The following is a 20,040-nucleotide window of genomic DNA, read 5'->3' on the forward strand; positions in this document are numbered from 1 at the left end:
ACGAGCCGAGCAGGCTCGTTTGACATCTCAACGTAGGCGATTTGTGTATTCGGCTAGAGTACGATTGCCCACGAATTTATAAAATTAACTATTATCTTAATTCTAGAAATACTAGTTTGGAATGATCGACTTTGACGCGCTGTAACTTTTGCTATGGTTGGCTATTTCACGTCCATTAATAAGCGAAAAATTAGGCTGTGAGCACTTCGAAATGGTTTTAATAATGTAATATTTTGACTTCGTTTGACATTCCGAAATGAACGCGTCAAAGTGAACCGTGAAGAAAACAATTGCAATTTTTTGGGAAAAAAAAAAAGTGGGGTCATTGACCCCACATGACCCATGTGGGTTTGCCCATGTGTCCGGGGGATTGACAATATTTTGTGATATTATCTAATAATATCTAGAACGGTGCTATAGTTACATAGAAAATTCCTACAGACATTTCATAGGATGTACACAACAGTGAAGCCCAACTCAATAATATATTCACATGGGGCCACCAAATGTGATTAACTTGTAGAACCTCTGTGAGAAATTCCCAGTACACAGGGCATTTTCCTAATATATGATCACCCTGCTCACCAAAATGTAATTCTCACTTGGTAGAAGTCCAGGTGTTTTGCCCACTCCACCAACAGATACAATGAAGAGCCAACCATGGCCAGTGAAAAATGTTATCTTGAATCCTTTTTTGTGAGTAAAACCAGGTGCCATATTGTTATGAATTATTAAGGTGTTATTACTTATTAAAAGTCCATGTTAGATATATGGAACTAAAACTATTTTAGCATTTTTATCGTAAATCAGTTGAGTTAAGCTACTATTATAATATAGGAACATAGTATTGTGGTCTAATATAGATTTTGGTCATGAGACTTGTTTTCGTTGCTCAATACCTGTACAAATATAGCAGCTGATGATCCTCACTGCTTCTGGTTGAAGCTGGCATACAAGTAACATGCTCTCCATATGTATCAGTACACCTTGTCTTAATCACACTGTCCCCACCTTTGTGTCCATTTGATATATATCCATTCCTCCATCCATGTGCACACTGCTGCACTTTTAAAATTTGGTTGTGTTATATGTACATCACCATTTATAGATCTGTGTGTACATACTGATTTGGTAAAATATGATTAGGTCAAAATTTTTTGAATCAAATATATCAATAAAAAAACAAGAGGGGTGTAATTTAAGTAAGAATGAGGCATGTAGATATTAGAAGTCTCATCCAATTTAGACTCTTCCATAGTGATTATGAGAATTGATTTTTTGATTATTAGAGAGAAAAGTAGGTCCCACTTGTGAGTAAAAAAATAAAAAATGATAGTTGAAATAGTGAAATAACTGTCAAAAAATTGATTTTTTGGGGTAAAAAATTGCTACCAAACGAGGAATTAATAATTAAGTATATACTGATTTTATTCAAGTTACGACATATGCAACTAACATGTCAGTTTTGTTGCCCTGTCATCTTCAATTCATAGTACCACTCCATCCCTCGGTTTTTTGGGCCTATTTAATAGAATTTATTTGAGAATAAAGAGTCATTGAATAGTATTTTCTGAAAAATATATTACCAAAAGGTAAGAAAACTTTATTGGTTTATTTGTAAAATATTTTATTGTGTGATTGTGTAGTGAAAAATGATCTTGTAGCAAACAACTTAAATTTTAGAAGGATGATAAACATGGGCTAAATTAAATTAGATGAATATATTTGGATTTTAATTTGGGAAATTAGGATTGTAGTACTCAATGTTGTGGGTTTTGGCTCTCCAACTTTTAAATCGAGGTTCGAGATCTTCAACTTATTTTGAAAATATGTGAATATGGGTTACACCTGATGGACATTAGACAATAAAATTGTAGAGCGGTTTTTACTCGACTTAAAGCTCAAGGGTCTAATACGAAATCTAGATTCACACAGTTTAATGTCAAAACTAGTTAGGAAGTTCAGTCTAATTTTTCAAAAAGGTTAGGTTAACTCTCCATTTTTATATTTAGATATGATAATAAAAGGACCAAAATGATTAATTAATAAATGTTATAGCGTTTAAAGTTTTTTTTTTTTTCTTTCTTTGAAACCGAAAGAAAAGCAGCATCAGATTAGAATCACTGCTCTTTCCTTGTCCGACCATCTGTCTCTGACTGACACTGTTTTTGGAGGGTTTTAGCTTTTGTAATTTAACTCTTCCAACAGGGCTACTTCTGTAATTTAAATGTAAGCAACCCAAATGTTGAATGGTTAAATATATGCGTGGTTTACTGCCACAATTTTAATTTGATTTGTAACAATTATTTTCTTAACTTTTTTTCGTCTAATTCTTATATTTAACTTTCTATTAATTAGTACGTCTCGTACTTAATGATAATTTATATCAAAATATTTTATTTTCACGCCTTGAAATGAGAGAAAAAAAAATTTTGCACTTTTTTTTTTTTTTTAAAATATGATGAAAAAATAGGTTCTTTTACATTATTTCAATGGATTTTTGAACATAAAACTGCATCAAATATATAATATATAAACTAATGAGAAATTTGAGAATAAGAATGACATGAAAAATTGTTAGGAGCATAAATGTTATAATTAACAAATATTAAGAATCTTAAGTACAATTAAAATGTGGAGCAATAAATAAAAATTGTGGTGTGAATATAATTACCCTAAATATATTCATAGTTTTCATACTAAGTTTTAATTGTAAGGAAAATTCATAAATTTTACACATTTATTACATTGATGTCTCAAATTTTTTCTATCGATCTTATTCTCAAATTAACATAAATTGTTCCTAATTATGGTTCTCCTCCAAAATTTTCTTTAAGATAAATTAAAAAGACTTATTATTATTATTATTATTATTATTATTATTATTATTATTATTATAATTTTGTAGTTTTAAATAAGCAATAATAATAATAATCCAAAAATACAATTAATTATTGACCCTTATTTTAAAGCATAGTAATAGTATTTTTAGACAAAATCATGATTAAGGACAATATTTTTTCATTAACAAAATGTTAAAAGTAAAAATATAATGAAAAAAATAACGGTATAAGAGTGATAATAATAAAGATTAATGATATTTAGTCCTTGTGAGCATCATTTTTCAAAATTCATTTTTAATCATACATTATTCAATAAAATAATTTTACACGTAACTTTATTTTTTGTTTTTGCTTTAACCATGTATTCTCTAAAAAAATCATTATTCAAAAATATATATCTTTTTCCCAAAATGGACTCAAACATGGGCTTAATATAATTACAATGTTACATATTTTTAATTTTTAAAAAAAGTGGTGAATATAATCACCCATGTTGAATCAATCACTTACTGGTTCCTACTCTGCTACTGCTGTCTATAGTATATGGTATAAGAATAAACATCGTGGAATATCCCAAGAAAAACCAAACATTCTCGTACACTATACAAATGTTGTCAGCATTTTAGCGGCAACCCATTCATAACGCTCTCATCTTCCAACTTTCTCTCCAACCATGTCTACCAAATCCAGGTAAGTGAAAATCTCATCTCAGGTTTTCTTGGGCTTTTTTTGTTTTTTCTATCTACCGCTTTTTGGCCTTTTTTTTCTTGTTGATGGGGTTCGAATTTCATTGAGTTTTATGCCTTAATTCTTGATTTTTTATGTTATTTCACTCAATCCCTGATTTCAGTAGCAATTTCAAAATATATCACGGCATTGGAGGTTTTCGTAGATATGATTTATGGGCTTTGATATATTTTGCGCAGACTAGTTACGATTTTCTCATTTTCATAGATCTTTATCTGAGACTCCCAACAAAAAAGCATCACCAGCTACTCCTCGGGTGAGCAAGCCCAGCAGGGGAATTTCTAAATCTGAAGTTGATTCACCCTCTCCACTGCAGCAAAGTTCTCGCTTTTCAGTTGATCGGTCTCCTAGATCCGTTCCTTCGAAGCCTACACTGGACCGACGGTCTCCCAAGTTCACTATCCCACCTGATGTAAGTTTCTGCTATTTCTTTTGTAACTTGGAATTGTATTTTCAAATTGCTTGTATGGTTTCAGTAGTTGGTGATAAGAAGCAAGAATTCAAGCGTGTTGGTAGCTGGATGAGAAGATATGTTTGTGATATTTTATTCAATAGTATAACACCGGAATTAAAGCCGGTCTTTTACCTAAAGATGAAATTTCCCATGAAATCAATTTACTTAGAAACGATGAACATCTGAAATACTTGCGTTTTTATCTGGAATTGTTTATTGATCTTTTTTGGTCAGAAAAAAGCAACTCGGATATTGAAGCCGTCAGAACTTCAGGCAGAATTAAATCTTGCTCTGGAAGATCTTAGGAAGGCCAAGGAGAAGTTGGTTTTGGTTGAGAAGGAAAAAGCACAAGCACTTGACGAGCTCAAGGAAGCCCAGAGATTGACCGAGGAAGCAAATGAGAAGCTCAGGGAGGCTTTGCTGGCTCAAAAGCGAGCTGAAGAGGATGCTGAGATTGAAAAGTTCCGAACCGTTGAGATGGAACAGGCAGGCATTGAAGCTGCTCAGAAGAAGGAAGATGAATGGCGGGAAGAGCTTATGGCAGTGCGAAACCAGCATGCTTTGGATGTGGCTACTCTTCTCTCTGCCACTCAGGAGCTGCAAAAGGTGAAGCAAGAACTGGCCATGACATCTGATGCCAAAAACCAGGCTCTCGGTCGTGCTAATGATGCAACTAAGATTGCAGAGATTCATTCAGAAAAAGTGGAAATTCTTTCTGCAGAGTTAATCCGCTTGAAATCCATGCTTGATTCAAGGCTTGAAATGGAAGCTAATGAAAATAATAAAATAGTGGAGAAATTGAAATTGGAGATAGAATTTCTGAGACTAGAACTCGAAAAGACCAGGGGCTATGAAGAGAAACTGTCGGAAAATGAGGTTACCTTAGAGCAGCTTAATGTGGATCTGGAGGCTGCAAAAATGGCTGAATCATATGCATGTAATTTAGTAGAGGAGTGGCAGACGAGGGTGGAGGAGTTAGAAGTGCAGGTGGAGGAAGCAAAGCACTTGGAAAGAACTGCATCGGAATCTCTTGAATCAGTCATGAAACAACTTGAAGGAAGTAATGATTCATTGCATGTTGCAGAATCTGAAATCATATCCCTTAAAGAAAAGGTGGCTTTACTGGAAATCTCAATTGGAAGGCATAACGGTGATCTTGAGGAATCAGAATGTCTTCTTCAACAGGCCAAGGAAGAAGCTTCTGAAATGGCAAAGAAGGTTGAATCTCTTACTTCTGAGCTTGAAACTGTAAAGGAGGAGAAGACTCAGGCCTTAAACAATGAGAAACTTGCAGCTGACAGTTTACAGTCTCTGTTAGAAGAGAAAGAAAGACTTATAAACGAGTTGGGAAATTCCAGGGATGAAGAAGAAAAAGGCAAGAAGGCAATGGAAAGTTTGGCATCAGCCTTACATGAAGTTTCTTCAGAAGCAAGGGAGGCCAGAGAAAAGCTATTATCTTTTGAAGTTGAGCGTGGAAATTATGAAACTCGAATAGATGATCTGAATATGATTGTGAAAGCAACAAAAGAGAAATACGAGACCATGCTTGATGCTGCGAAACAAGAGATTGACATTCTGACTAATTCTGTCGAACAGTCAAAGCAAGAGTACCAGAATATGAAGGCTGAGTGGGAGCAGAAAGAAATTCATTTGACTAACTGTGTGAAGAAAACTGAAGACGACAACTCTTCTAAAGAAAAAGAAATAAGCAGGCTGGTTAATTTGCTAAAAGTGGCAGAGGAAGAAGCTTGTGCGTCAAGGATAGAAGAAGATCACTTGAAGAATTCCCTTGAGGATGCTGCATCGGAGGTGATTTATCTGAAGGAAGTCCTGGGCGTATCAAAGGACGAGAGGATGAGACTGAAGGAAAATGTAATGGATAAAGAGAATGAATTGCAGAATATCCTTCAGGAGAATGAGGAGCTTCGATCTAGAGAAGCTGCTTCTATAAAAAAGGTTGACGAGTTGTCCAAGTTGCTTGAAGAAGCTTTGGCTAAGAAGCAATCAGAGGATAATGGTGGGCTGACAGACTGTGAGAAAGATTACGATATGCTCCCGAAAGTTGTGGAATTTTCGGAGCAGAATGGTGCAAGAGAAGTGAAGCCTATGATTGAGCTTCAACCTCAACAAAGTGAGCAACCTGTAAAGGAAAATCCTTATGGATTAAATAAGGACTTTATTGACATGTCGGATCAGGCTAATAAAGAAGTTGAGAATTTGAATGGAAAACTATCTGAATATGAGAACAGAGAAAAGGAATGTGATGAATCTGCAGGCGGCAATTTTAAGATGTGGGAGAGCTGCAAGATTGAGGAAAAAGACTTCTCTCCTGATGGAGGACCAGAGCATGAATCCTTCGAGGAGGAGCTGGACTCGAAGATGGAGGGTGGTGACAACTGTGACCAGATCAATGGATCATTGTCAACAGAAAATCATGAAAATGGTGGAACCTCACCTTCAAAACAGCAAAGTCAGAAGAAGAAGAAACCTTTGCTTCATAAATTTGGAAGCCTTCTAAAGAAGAAGGGCACAGGCAACCACAAGTAATAGAGCAAGCTATGTATAGCCCGTTTTGTGTCTGACCAGTAGAGTACGAAGGTATTCTAGCTTCTATGTCGCACTTGGATATGGTTGATCCATGCTTTTTCCTTCATTTTTTATCCTTTCTGGGTCTAAATATGAAAAGGCCTGTGTTGTCTTTAGATCCTTTTTCTAACTCTGTAGATGCTAATAGCCATGTTGTGAATTAAAATTAAGTTGTTTGGTGTATTAATTATATATATTGTGTTGAAGGTTACTTTACTTTTCTTGTTTTGAGCTTTGCTTTCTTTCTTTCTCTTCCCTCCCCTTTCACATGCCCAACAAATTAATAAAAATGTGTTGTAATCATATCTAAATAGGTGGTCTATTGCACAAAATTTTGAGAAGAGTATGGAATTTCTGATCATATCAAAGTCTGCAGTCAAATTCCATGTTTTGGTGACTTTGAGTCTTGTTGCTAAACCAACAACCATTCTCCTAATTACTTCTTTTGCTGTCTCCTTCAATTGTCCTCTCATGGAACTTTACATTAAGAATGCCTTTTTAAATGCCCACCTACATCAGATACTATAAATGGAACAGTTTTTACTTCACAAGTCTATTTATGGTCTCAATGGTTTTCTTTGTTGCAAAGCTCAATCATCTCCATCCATCAATGTATACGTTGCTGCGTCAAAGGCACTCTTTTGGACTTCTCAAAGTCATCTCTATCGCTGATTTTTTTTGGTGTCGACTTAGTTGGCTGCCCAAATATCCGTTAATTGCATCAGTTGTGTATCGAAGAAACAGCCAACTATTTATAGTTCAAGTGCCAAAGCTGAATCTGCTCAATGGTTACAACCATTGCCAAGTTTAATGGCTACTTTATCTCTTCCAAGAACTCAATCTTAAACTAGAACAGGCTCCAACACCTTTTTTGTGACAACAAGAGCACCCTTTAGATAGCACACAATCCAGTTTTCCATGCCTGCGAAATAGATTAAATAAGGACTTTATTGACATGTCGGATCAGGCTAATAAAGAAGTTGAGAATTTGAATGGAAAACTATCTGAATATGAGAACAGAGAAAAGGAATGTGATGAATCTGCAGGCGGCAATTTTAAGATGTGGGAGAGCTGCAAGATTGAGGAAAAAGACTTCTCTCCTGATGGAGGACCAGAGCATGAATCCTTCGAGGAGGAGCTGGACTCGAAGATGGAGGGTGGTGACAACTGTGACCAGATCAATGGATCATTGTCAACAGAAAATCATGAAAATGGTGGAACCTCACCTTCAAAACAGCAAAGTCAGAAGAAGAAGAAACCTTTGCTTCATAAATTTGGAAGCCTTCTAAAGAAGAAGGGCACAGGCAACCACAAGTAATAGAGCAAGCTATGTATAGCCCGTTTTGTGTCTGACCAGTAGAGTACGAAGGTATTCTAGCTTCTATGTCGCACTTGGATATGGTTGATCCATGCTTTTTCCTTCATTTTTTATCCTTTCTGGGTCTAAATATGAAAAGGCCTGTGTTGTCTTTAGATCCTTTTTCTAACTCTGTAGATGCTAATAGCCATGTTGTGAATTAAAATTAAGTTGTTTGGTGTATTAATTATATATATTGTGTTGAAGGTTACTTTACTTTTCTTGTTTTGAGCTTTGCTTTCTTTCTTTCTCTTCCCTCCCCTTTCACATGCCCAACAAATTAATAAAAATGTGTTGTAATCATATCTAAATAGGTGGTCTATTGCACAAAATTTTGAGAAGAGTATGGAATTTCTGATCATATCAAAGTCTGCAGTCAAATTCCATGTTTTGGTGACTTTGAGTCTTGTTGCTAAACCAACAACCATTCTCCTAATTACTTCTTTTGCTGTCTCCTTCAATTGTCCTCTCATGGAACTTTACATTAAGAATGCCTTTTTAAATGCCCACCTACATCAGATACTATAAATGGAACAGTTTTTACTTCACAAGTCTATTTATGGTCTCAATGGTTTTCTTTGTTGCAAAGCTCAATCATCTCCATCCATCAATGTATACGTTGCTGCGTCAAAGGCACTCTTTTGGACTTCTCAAAGTCATCTCTATCGCTGATTTTTTTTGGTGTCGACTTAGTTGCCTGCCCAAATATCCATTAAACCAGTGTCTTCTTAGGAGCGAATTGCATCAGTTGTGCATCGAAGAAACAGCCAACTATTTATAGTTCAAGTGCCAAAGCTGAATCTGCTCAATGGTTACAACCATTGCCAAGTTTAATGGCTACTTTATCTCTTCCAAGAACTCAATCTTAAACTAGAACAGGCTCCAGTTTTCCATGCCTGCGAAATAAATTACCATTTTGTAAGAGATATAGATCTCCTAAACAACTTGCATTATCATGACAGTTTCCCCGAAGCTTGGTTTGAATCGCCAAGCTTGAGAGGGGGTGGGGTTGATAATATCAAAACAAAAGGCTATTGCTCTCGTGAAATTTTAATCTAGTTTCAAATTTCATCGTTGTATTACGTTTTATTGCACAATCTTTCAATTCGACAGAAATTATTCAGTAGTATCATAACCAATCTTTCACGTAATCTCTATAAGATACCTTAGAAGCAAAAATTTTAAAATGAGGATTATGTAAAGTCTTTCGATTAAAAGATCAAAATATGAAATTTTTTTAACACATTTATTATGTGGTTTTTTATTAATTGGTATGCTATGCAGCAATGATGTAGAACATCGTCTGTATGCCAGCCAATTATTATTATTATTATTATTATTATTATTATTATTATTATTATTATTATAGAGGATAATGGTGGGCTGACAGACTGTGAGAAAGATTACGATATGCTCCCGAAAGTTGTGGAATTTTCGGAGCAGAATGGTGCAAGAGAAGTGAAGCCTATGATTGAGCTTCAACCTCAACAAAGTGAGCAACCTGTAAAGGAAAATCCTTATGAATTAAATAAGGACTTTATTGACATGTCAGATCAGGCTAATAAAGAAGTTGAGAATTTGAATGGAAAACTATCTGAATATGAGAACAGAGAAAAGGAATGTGATGAATCTGCAGGCGGCAATTTTAAGATGTGGGAGAGCTGCAAGATTGAGGAAAAAGACTTCTCTCCTGATGGAGGACCAGAGCATGAATCCTTCGAGGAGGAGCTGGACTCGAAGATGGAGGGTGGTGACAACTGTGACCAGATCAATGGATCATTGTCAACAGAAAATCATGAAAATGGTGGAACCTCACCTTCAAAACAGCAAAGTCAGAAGAAGAAGAAACCTTTGCTTCATAAATTTGGAAGCCTTCTAAAGAAGAAGGGCACAGGCAACCACAAGTAATAGAGCAAGCTATGTATAGCCCGTTTTGTGTCTGACCAGTAGAGTACGAAGGTATTCTAGCTTCTATGTCGCACTTGGATATGGTTGATCCATGCTTTTTCCTTCATTTTTTATCCTTTCTGGGTCTAAATATGAAAAGGCCTGTGTTGTCTTTAGATCCTTTTTCTAACTCTGTAGATGCTAATAGCCATGTTGTGAATTAAAATTAAGTTGTTTGGTGTATTAATTATATATATTGTGTTGAAGGTTACTTTACTTTTCTTGTTTTGAGCTTTGCTTTCTTTCTTTCTCTTCCCTCCCCTTTCACATGCCCAACAAATTAATAAAAATGTGTTGTAATCATATCTAAATAGGTGGTCTATTGCACAAAATTTTGAGAAGAGTATGGAATTTCTGATCATATCAAAGTCTGCAGTCAAATTCCATGTTTTGGTGACTTTGAGTCTTGTTGCTAAACCAACAACCATTGTCCCAATTACATCTTTTGCTGGCTCCTTCAATTGTCCTCTCATGTAACTTTACATTAAGAATGCCTTTTTAAATGTCCACCTACATCAGATACTATAAATGGAACAGTTTTTACTTCACAAGTCTATTTATGGTCTCAATGGTTTTCTTTGTTGCAAAGCTCAATCATCTCCATCCATCAATGTATACGTTGCTGCGTCAAAGGCACTCTTTTGGACTTCTCAAAGTCATCTCTATCGCTGATTTTTTTTGGTGTCGACTTAGTTGGCTGCCCAAATATCCGTTAATTGCATCAGTTGTGTATCGAAGAAACAGCCAACTATTTATAGTTCAAGTGCCAAAGCTGAATCTGCTCAATGGTTACAACCATTGTCAAGTTTAATGGCTACTTTATCTCTTCCAAGAACTCAATCTTAAACTAGAACAGGCTCCAACACCTTTTTTGTGACAACAAGAGCACCCTTTAGATAGCACACAATCCAGTTTTCCATGCCTGCGAAATAAATTACCATTTTGTAAGAGATATAGATCTCCTAAACAACTTGCATTATCATGACAGTTTCCCCGAAGCTTGGTTTGAATCGCCAAGCTTGAGAGGGGGTGGGGTTGATAATATCAAAACAAAAGGCTATTGCTCTCGTGAAATTTTAATCTAGTTTCAAATTTCATCGTTGTATTACGTTTTATTGCACAATCTTTCAATTCGACAGAAATTATTCAGTAGTATCATAACCAATCTTTCACGTAATCTCTATAAGATACCTTAGAAGCAAAAATTGTAAAATGAGGATCATTTAAAGTCTCTAGATTAAAAGATCAAAATATGTAATTTTTTTTACACATTTATTATGTGGTTTTTTATTAATTGGTATGCTATGCAGCAATGATGTAGAACATCGTCTGTATGCCAGCCAATTATTATTATTATTATTATTATTATTATTATTATTATTATTATTATTATTATTATTATTATTTATTTTATTTTCTATTTTTTTAATTTTTCAGCAGAAGGAAGGTGATGCATGTGTAAAATTTGAAACTAAATTGAAATTTAATTACTAATTTGTACAAATTAAACTTCAGTGACCCAATTGAAGTTTTGCTGAGAATTCTATGACCGAAATGAAATTTACCTAGAAAACGTACATTTAGCTTTCAGCAATCTTTTTAAAATCCTTACCCGATACTACTTTCGTCCCATAAAGATAGTTTTATTTTCCTTTTTCGTCATTCCCAAATTATAATCCCGTTTCTTATTTGAAAGAGTAGTTAACATATTATTTTTCCCCTATTTAATGTATTTTTTTTATCATAAATATAATTTAATTACCTTGAATATTGATTGTATTGATATAAGGGTATATTAGGAAAAATGATAGTAAAATTTATTATTTCAACTATGTTAATTAAATTTTCTTAGTTCATGTGAAAAAAGAAATATGTGTATTTTAATGGGACGGAGAGAGTATATCGCATTAGAAATGCCGTGGGGATTGGTTGAGTCCACGATTAACTTTTATTTAGGTGGAACAGTTTATTTTGTTTGTCATATAGCAGTTTAACAGACTCTATGAAACTTACAAAATTGGGTGGACAATTTCAAATGGATTGACTGGTAAACGTGTCTCTGCCGTCGTCTAAGTTAGAATTTTCGACTTATTCGTCTGTATTTGACTGAAATTATTCGTAACTTGGTCCCATGAAATTATGGATTATAAATAAAGTGAAAATTACGTAATTCCAGGGATTTAAAGATGATAATTCAAAATTCAACGGTGGAGTTTTATTTATTCACAAATCTAGTATCAATATAATACAAATCTTAACCCTAAATCATTTTTCTTCTTTCTCATCTCTACCTCTTTCCCTTCTCTCTCTTGTTTTCTTTCCGTTCTCTCTCTTCTACGTCGACGACTTATTCAAACTCTGGCAATCGCGCGACGAAGGATCTACACCGGCCGACTGAGAACTCGACGAAGGAGCTTCGATGCCAACTTATTTTTGTAGTTTGTCAATGCAACGTCGCGTCGATTTCGGGATTGATTGGCAGATCTGTTGGTTGTGGTCACAAGAAGAGGTGGTAGCTCTACGCACGACGCTGTCGAACATTGTCTTTACATGCCAATAAAAAATTTTATTTGTGACATCGAAATAATTTGTAACCAATTAATTTGACAATATGTGACCAATAAAAAGTAGTGACTTATAATTGTGTATACATAACTATTAATTGTATAATTGTGACCTTATTAAATTTAATTAAAAAATATTTTTAATTAATTAGTTAATACTTGAGTTTTGTATTTTGAAACTTGCAACTTGAAAATTGAATTTCTGACACTTAACATTTGACTTTTGAATTTTTTCCATAAATAAATAATAATTATGAACGTGTAATTGAAATTATTAAATTTATTGAAACATAGGCATAAAAATGAAAATTATTTGGCTCACAACAATGCATGACCATTTACCAATTTACATCTGCAATCTGATCTTACAGATGTTGTATTTTGTAGGGCATAGAGTAGAGGGAAGGTGCATGATGGATTGTACAAAATTTCCATATGTCTTTTTCAATAATAGCGTCAAATTTGTAACATTCGTTTGTCTATTTGCCGTTCTTTCAATGAACCAGAAAGTTAAAAGTGCGAAAGGAATCAAATATTGACATTGAAATCAAAGTTGTTGATTTTGAGTTGCTTGTAATACTAAAAGTGTTGGAATGTGAAATTTTTTTATTTATTTTTGTTAAAAGTAATTTTTGAGTTTCAGGGATTTCCTCTTTTCTTTTGTTGCAATTGATTCAAGCCTAGCTCAGAAGGATGACTCCGTAAAGGACTAAAAGGATTAAACCCCGTTTGGCCTCCATTAATTTTCATTACATTACATTTCATTTTTCTCTCTTATTTTCAATCACACAACCTTCCATAAAATAATATTATACTCAAATAAAAAAATTTCATTTTTTTTCAATCACTCATTTAAAAAAAAAAAAAAATACTATTCCACCTATTTTCAATTCTACAAAATGGGGGCCAAACGGGGCTAAAGCATGGCATGGGAAGCGAAATACCTGACAAGTAATATGTTTTTGGAAAATTTTATTTGTACATAATTATTGCACATAATGGTGTCCATAATATAATGTGGCAATCATTTGATTATTGATGTGCAAGTTTGAAATTTGAATTAAAGGTTGGATCCAGTGCCACGTATAATTATGAACACTATTATATAGATCATTATATACATGTAGCACTTTCCTATGTTTTTTCATATAATTAGATAAAATAACACAAGTCATAGAGTGAAATATTGGTGGTATGGGCCCCCCGGGCACAGCTCAACTGGTGGATCAATCAACATTGTCTTGCTTCCAACGGCAAGGTGGAGAGTTCGATTCCTGATGGGAACCTGCGATCAAATATTTGGTATGGAGCAATCACTGTGGAGGAGGGTCTCTTGTGCGCAGAAGTGTACAGGCAATGGGGGGAACCTGTGATCCAGTTGAGGCATAACCTGTGATTTACCCCCTCCAAGGTTCTAGGTGCAAGGGTATTGAGGGTCCAGGATTTAGTCTAGTGTAAGTTGGGATACCTGGATATAAAAAAAAAAAAAAAATATTGGTGGTATGGGCGACCTAATTATAAAGAGATATGGCAGCTGCAGTTATGACGGTTGTAACCTCTTCCTACTTTATTATGACTGTTAATAGTATTTTCCCATTTTAAATACTCAATATTTAGTTGACAAGTGGAGTCTACCAAGTTGGTTAAGTGGTGGGACCCACTGGACCAACCAACCAACATACTAAATTAAATATAAAAATGAGTGTTGACTTGAGTTCGGCAATACCCAAAGGTCAATTTTTCTTTTTTCTACATATATGTTAACTGCACATTTAGTCCCAGTTAAATTAAATTTCATTTTTTCTTCTTCTACTTTTAATCCTTAGTCATCATAGACTTGTGGTTTTTATAGTCTGAATATGGGTTGAAAAGTGGTGGTCTAACTAAGCATCGCTGATGTAGATCTATCACATCAATTATTTCATACAGTATTTTGTGCAACTTGGTCGAGACGAGGGTTGTAGCAGATGTCATTGCCTCGGATATATACTGTAGCAAATAGGTGATGCATCCCTTGAATAACAATAGTATTTTGAGAAAGACATCTAACGACATGACCTAATGGCTTAAAAAAATACATGTAGAAATAACGATGTGGAGTAGAGTCTGGACCTTACGTAATCTTTTATGTAGTTGGTTATTACATAACCTGTCTCGTAGGGAAAGACATAACAATAAATAATCGCACACGCACCATATATTCGAATAAATTGATATCTCCACACTTCCAATTACACATTTGTGTCTTTATTTATTTTAAAATAATCGAATTAATGTGATTTCTAGATGAGATTGATGATGGTGAAGGTGTGAGAAACATCACATATAAAGTTAATTTCATATTTGGCCACTAGATTTCAACTCAAAGTTCAATGGGTTACCCAACTTTAATTTGTCTTAATCAATGAATAGCTAAAATTAAATTTACTTTTAATATTAATCACTTTGTTAGTTACCTTCCCTAAACTCGACGTCACAATCGTATGCAACTTTAAAATTTTAAGCAAGCAATCTCATGTTTTCTAGTAAATATGACACCTACTCATGTATTGGAGGTAGAATTTGAAAACATTTTAAGGCACCGTTTGATAGGCACCAATTTTCTAAGGACTGGAATTAGAATGCCAATTTTCAACTTTTGTGTGTTTGATAGTGTTAGATTTTCCATGGAAATTAAGTTCTTGAATTTCTTGGGAGTTGCAGTTTTCTAGCTTTTGGTGAGAATTGATTTTCCAGGTAGTTAACGTTTCTTTCTTTCTTTCTTTTTTTTTTTTTTTTTTTTTTTTTTTTTTTTTTTTTTTTTTTTTTTTTTTGTGTGTATGAAAACAAATTCTAAGAATTATTGTAAAAAAATATTTCCCTTTAATTGACAATTTTTCATGTAAAACAAAGTCAAACGAACATCAAAATATATATTATTTTTTATTTTTGGCAATGGAAACAAATTCATCTCCAATACCAGTAAATTTCATCCCTTAAATTAACAATTTTTATTTAAAACAAAGCCAAACAGAGACAAAATTACACTTTTATTTCAATATTAATATTTTCCATGTGGAAAATTATATCAATCAAACCCAATAATTTACAATTTCCAGGAAAACAATTTCTGAGCAATTCAATTCTCTGGAATTCGTTTTCTTTTCATCCAAATTTCATCTTTACAATTACTTGAAAACGAAAGAGAGGGTAGAATCAGAACACTATACTGATAGGGACTAATGAAATGACCAACATTATAAGTAAATTAAATTTCAATGATCTGATTATATGAATTAAGTTGTGTGACCTAATTAAACTTCATTAAAAGTTCAGTGACGAAAAATGAAATGAACCCTCGTAAGTTGCATTCGTCACAACCAATACTAATAGTGTTAAATAATACTGGTTTAGATGACAGTAAACTTTTGTTTAACAACCATTCTTGCAAAATTATTTTTTTATTATATTCATTTTCAATCATAGATTCTCACAATAAAATATACATCACGTAAATCTAATTTTTTTTCATAAATTTATACCAATCATTATCAAAAAAATTTAATTCAAAAACTCATATGGTGTTTGGTAGGGATTAAAATTAGATATTTTAGTAGATTGTGATGAGGTATTTTAAATACGTGGTTAAATAGTTGTGAGACCCACGAAGGACGTGGTTAATATTAATTGTTTGATTTTGATTTTGATTAAAATTAGATTTTAATTCGTACCAAACGGACTCATTCTTCCCAAAAAATGATTATCAAACAGGAGTTAAGTTTTATTGAATCAAACGAGTCATTTCATTGAACCCATTAATTATAGGGGCATTTGTAAAAATGTCCAATTTTACATTAAAAAATGACGACTTTTGATAATCTTTGTAAAAATGGCCAAATTTGATACTAAATTTTCTATTTTACCCTTAATGAAAGAATAAATAATTTCATATTGCACACATCAAATAACAATTAATGCTATACACAGAAATGTCTAGAACAACATTTAAATCGTAGAGAAATGTCATGTTCGGAAATCAAATGTCATTCTAGACATTTAATATGTCGAGAACAACGTTTGAAATGTAGAAAATATTTAATATTTTGATTTGACATGTGTTCTTTTGAAATATAAACAGATTCAAATATTAAAAACGATATTTGAAATGTCGAGAACGTCATTTTAATGTAACTTCTCATAAAAGCCACTTAAAGGTACTCTAGTCCAAATAATTGGTAAAATGGACATTGACATTTTTTGGATATTTTTACAAATGATTATGTCAAAATAGATATTTTTTGTAATTGCCTCTTAATTATATAGGGTTACCTAAACAACTGGTTAATTGTTTCAAGAATATCATCATATACGTATCCCATTATTTTGTTTTGTTGTTTGAAACTTGAAAATCATCATCGGCCCAAGCACTAGCCACGATAGGAATTTTGAAACGTACATTAAAACAAAAAACCAGTGGTAACCGTAGCTATCAGCTCACAAGTCACAAGAAATATCCTTTCCTTGGCTTCCAGTCACACCATCAATCAAAATAACTGCTGATTCATCCCTCTTTCTTTCTAGGATTTTTGTATTTGTACTACCGATCCTTCACAAGAGGGGGACCCACAATTTATTTGCTGCAGATCCACCACTTGTGAGAGGTCGACAAACCCGATGTACATGTAAAAAAACCCTTCTTTCTATTTGGAAATACACCCATTTAGTGCTTATCGTTCCACCCCTCCATATTTTCTCTCTTTCCCAATTCTGCGTTTATCGTTTACTCTAAATTGTTTGTATGTAAAAGGAAAATACCAAATAATCAACCATTCACTTTCATAATGTCCAAACTGGTCCTCAAAGTATCATATTCAGAAGTGCAAACCCTAGTAATTTTATTTATGAAAACCACACTAGTATGTATATATTTACATATTCGTTTCTAACTTTATTTATTTATGTATTTCCCATACCATACCTCTGTTATACACATAAGTATTAATTAATATACAGAACGCTAGCTTTGACCTCTTGAGATTGAAAGAAATTCCGGCACCGGCTTCCATTGACAAAGCTCAGCACCCATTATTAGTATTCTATAATAATTCCTCCGGTTGGAGCTCTGTGAGGAATTCCCTTCCTCCTTTTTCCACTTGACCAACTCTGAGGGGGCGTTGATGGACTAAAACTCTGTATTTTGTTCTTCATCTGTTTATTGTGCCTTTTTGTACCACCACCGTCTATGGATTCCTCCCACTCCCACATTTTCTTCTTCTTTTCAAACTTATTCGATGTCCCCGCAACCTGATCATTTCATCAAACACATCATAGATTCATAGGGGCCGGGAGATGAATCGTTTTTCACAAAAAAGAAAACAGGTGAATAAACAAATAAATGATACCTTGCAGCCAAGGGAGCAGAAAGAAAAGGAATCGAGGAGGCCGCGTTCACAGACTCGGCAAGTATTGGTGACGCCTTTACCAGGCCGTGGCTGAGGGCGTTCGTTCAGAAAAACGATTTTGGCACTGTTGATAATGTAGGTCTGAACCCCTGTTATGTCCAAATACTTTTGAATCTCAGAAACCCTTATCACATCATGGTACGATGACCTCCTAATCTGCCATCACAGCAACAAATTAATTCGCCAATACTAAAACTAGAAAGGGTTTTGTTGATTTATTGATTGATTGGGTACCTGAATAGCTCGATGGTCTTCGTGGAAATTGAGGCAGAGGGAACAGAGTGCTCCGTTCTTACAGTCCAAACAAAACATATTACATTCGCTCCTGTGAGCACTGGCATGAACCTTGCATTGACGAAAGAAACTCGTCTGCAGAAGTGGACGGAGCCACCCCGGCCACTTGCTATAATCATCTTCATATTCACCTCCAAATTCACCCTATTCCAAACATTTCAGTTTTCAGATCAATAAAACACAAGAGTCATCATAATCAATCAAATTATATACACATATACTGAACAAACCATGATTTTTTGGAACTGATGGGCTTCGACTTTTGGGAAATTAAACAGGCACGGAAAATAGAGAAGAGAAGAAGATTGAGAGGAAATAAGAGGAAGTTTCTTTAGTATAGTATAGTATAGTATAGTATTGCAGTGGGTCAGTGGAGGAATGGTTTGTGCTTATCTAACTGACTCGGAAACTCCACAATCGAACCCAAACCAATAATTTATGGAACTGACGTATTTACTTCTGGGAAATTTTAATTCACGGTCACTCAACTTTAAGCAAATCTTCATCGAGTCCCTCAACTTTAATTTAATTTCAAAATTTCCACCTATCATCCTCGAAGTTAATGAGAATTTACTTAGTTGACAGTCATACAATAAATAATAGTAATTGAATCTATGAATATTAAGGTGACAAAACTTTTTTATTCAATTTTCCCTCCACGTCATATATGTAATTATTTATTTTCCTTTTTTATGTACAAATAGCAAAATTCGACAATAATTGATTTGACATATCAAACAAGATATGCACAATTACTTTTAAGATGACAAATAAATATTGTCAGCTAAACTTTCTAATGAATAACAGAAAAAGAAAAATTGAGAATTATAGCAATTTCTTTTAAGTTAAAATATTTAAAATTGTATTTTTTTATTTTAATACTTTAATGATAATTGTAAATTAGCATAGTAATGCTATGTGTAGCACCAATTTAGATGACAATGAACTCCACAACTTCATTATGGTCTTATTTGAGCCCCATTTTTACCTCATTAAAATGAAAAATATGATCGTTATTCATCACATCAAGCCACCATTTTTGAATTTCTATCTCTTGTACGAGGCTCGTAACGGCTCTATTTTTCATTCTCATTCTACAAATAATGTGGCTCAAACCGGCTCTATATAATAAACTGTAATGCATTTTTATAACTTAGACAAGTAGTTATACATAATATTATTTGAATTAGCACGTAACAAAGCTTATGAGCTTGTTTGGTTTAGATTTTAAGTCAACTAAAATCAAATTTTTTTACCGTTATTTCACTATTTCAGTCTTCATTTTTGAATTCTTCTCTCACAGGTAGGACTCACTTTATCTCTAAATATAAAAAAATTAATTATCAAAGTCCATACCAAACAAGCATTATATTTGGCTCATATTTATAACATTCAAACAATTTTTTATCGACACATTTCGTTGACTCCCACGGTGATACTCATTTATACATCACTAATTTTTATTTAATATTAAACACTTCCCAAACATTCATTTAGTGATCATAATTCATTAAGATATGATTATCAATTACTCAATTTTCATTAATTGAGGACTACATATGAAATTTACTTGTATAATAATATAAGTTCCTTGTTGAATTTGGCCACTCGGGGGTTGGGTTGTGGCACTAAAATAACACATCTGGGAATATAAAATTAGATGATATGAGCGGTTCTCATCGCATTACACGAGCTTTGCCTCGTCATTGTCTAGTGGCCTTTGTTTTCGTTCGTTTTTCTAATTCGTTAACATTTTCGAGTTCCTTGTTTATCCTTAAAAGGTAAAGAACTATTTCCTACAAATATC

General features: G+C 33.7%; 2 protein-coding genes across 3 annotated transcripts; one reads left to right on the forward strand and one right to left on the reverse strand.

Annotated features, from left to right (window-relative positions):
* Positions 1–3,367: 3,367 nt before the first annotated feature.
* On the forward strand, positions 3,368–10,145 carry LOC111374683 (WEB family protein At3g02930, chloroplastic-like). Of its 2 annotated transcripts, XM_022997394.1 has the most exons (4): positions 3,368–3,533; positions 3,798–4,002; positions 4,279–6,061; positions 9,366–10,145. In XM_022997394.1, exons 1-4 carry the CDS (start codon positions 3,517–3,519, stop codon positions 9,893–9,895), a joined length of 2,535 nt encoding a protein of 844 aa, XP_022853162.1. In that variant the 5' UTR covers positions 3,368–3,516; the 3' UTR covers positions 9,896–10,145. The 2 variants fall into 2 exon arrangements, with proteins under 2 accessions (XP_022853162.1, XP_022853161.1); XM_022997393.1 differs by lacking the exon at positions 9,366–10,145 and having other exon boundaries at positions 4,279–6,841.
* A 7,151-nt stretch (positions 10,146–17,296) lies between these two features.
* On the reverse strand, positions 17,297–18,655 carry LOC111374684. The gene is made up of 4 exons (XM_022997395.1): positions 18,464–18,655; positions 18,174–18,377; positions 17,880–18,095; positions 17,297–17,781 (listed from the first exon to the last, which is right to left on the reverse strand). The coding sequence occupies exons 1-4, from the start codon at positions 18,464–18,466 to the stop codon at positions 17,566–17,568; spliced, it is 639 nt and encodes a 212-aa protein (XP_022853163.1). The 5' UTR covers positions 18,467–18,655; the 3' UTR covers positions 17,297–17,565.
* Positions 18,656–20,040: the final 1,385 nt, after the last annotated feature.

Source organism: Olea europaea, unplaced genomic scaffold (genome assembly GCF_002742605.1).
Source record: "Olea europaea var. sylvestris unplaced genomic scaffold, O_europaea_v1 scaffold1276, whole genome shotgun sequence".
NCBI lineage: Eukaryota > Viridiplantae > Streptophyta > Magnoliopsida > Lamiales > Oleaceae > Olea > Olea europaea.

What these genes read in the sequence shown, in the direction of transcription:
- LOC111374683 (XM_022997394.1), top strand. An exon ending in AGTTCACTATCCCACCTGAT is followed by an intron (nt 4,003 to 4,278) that starts GTAAGTTTCTGC and finishes TTTTTTGGTCAG; the next exon opens with AAAAAAGCAACTCGGATATT. An exon ending in GAAGCAATCAGAGGATAATG is followed by an intron (nt 6,062 to 9,365) that starts GTGGGCTGACAG and finishes TAGAGGATAATG; the next exon opens with GTGGGCTGACAGACTGTGAG.
- LOC111374684 (XM_022997395.1), bottom strand. An exon ending in AAGACCATCGAGCTATTCAG is followed by an intron (nt 18,096 to 18,173) that starts GTACCCAATCAA and finishes CTGTGATGGCAG; the next exon opens with ATTAGGAGGTCATCGTACCA. An exon ending in TCTGCTCCCTTGGCTGCAAG is followed by an intron (nt 17,782 to 17,879) that starts GTATCATTTATT and finishes TGAAATGATCAG; the next exon opens with GTTGCGGGGACATCGAATAA.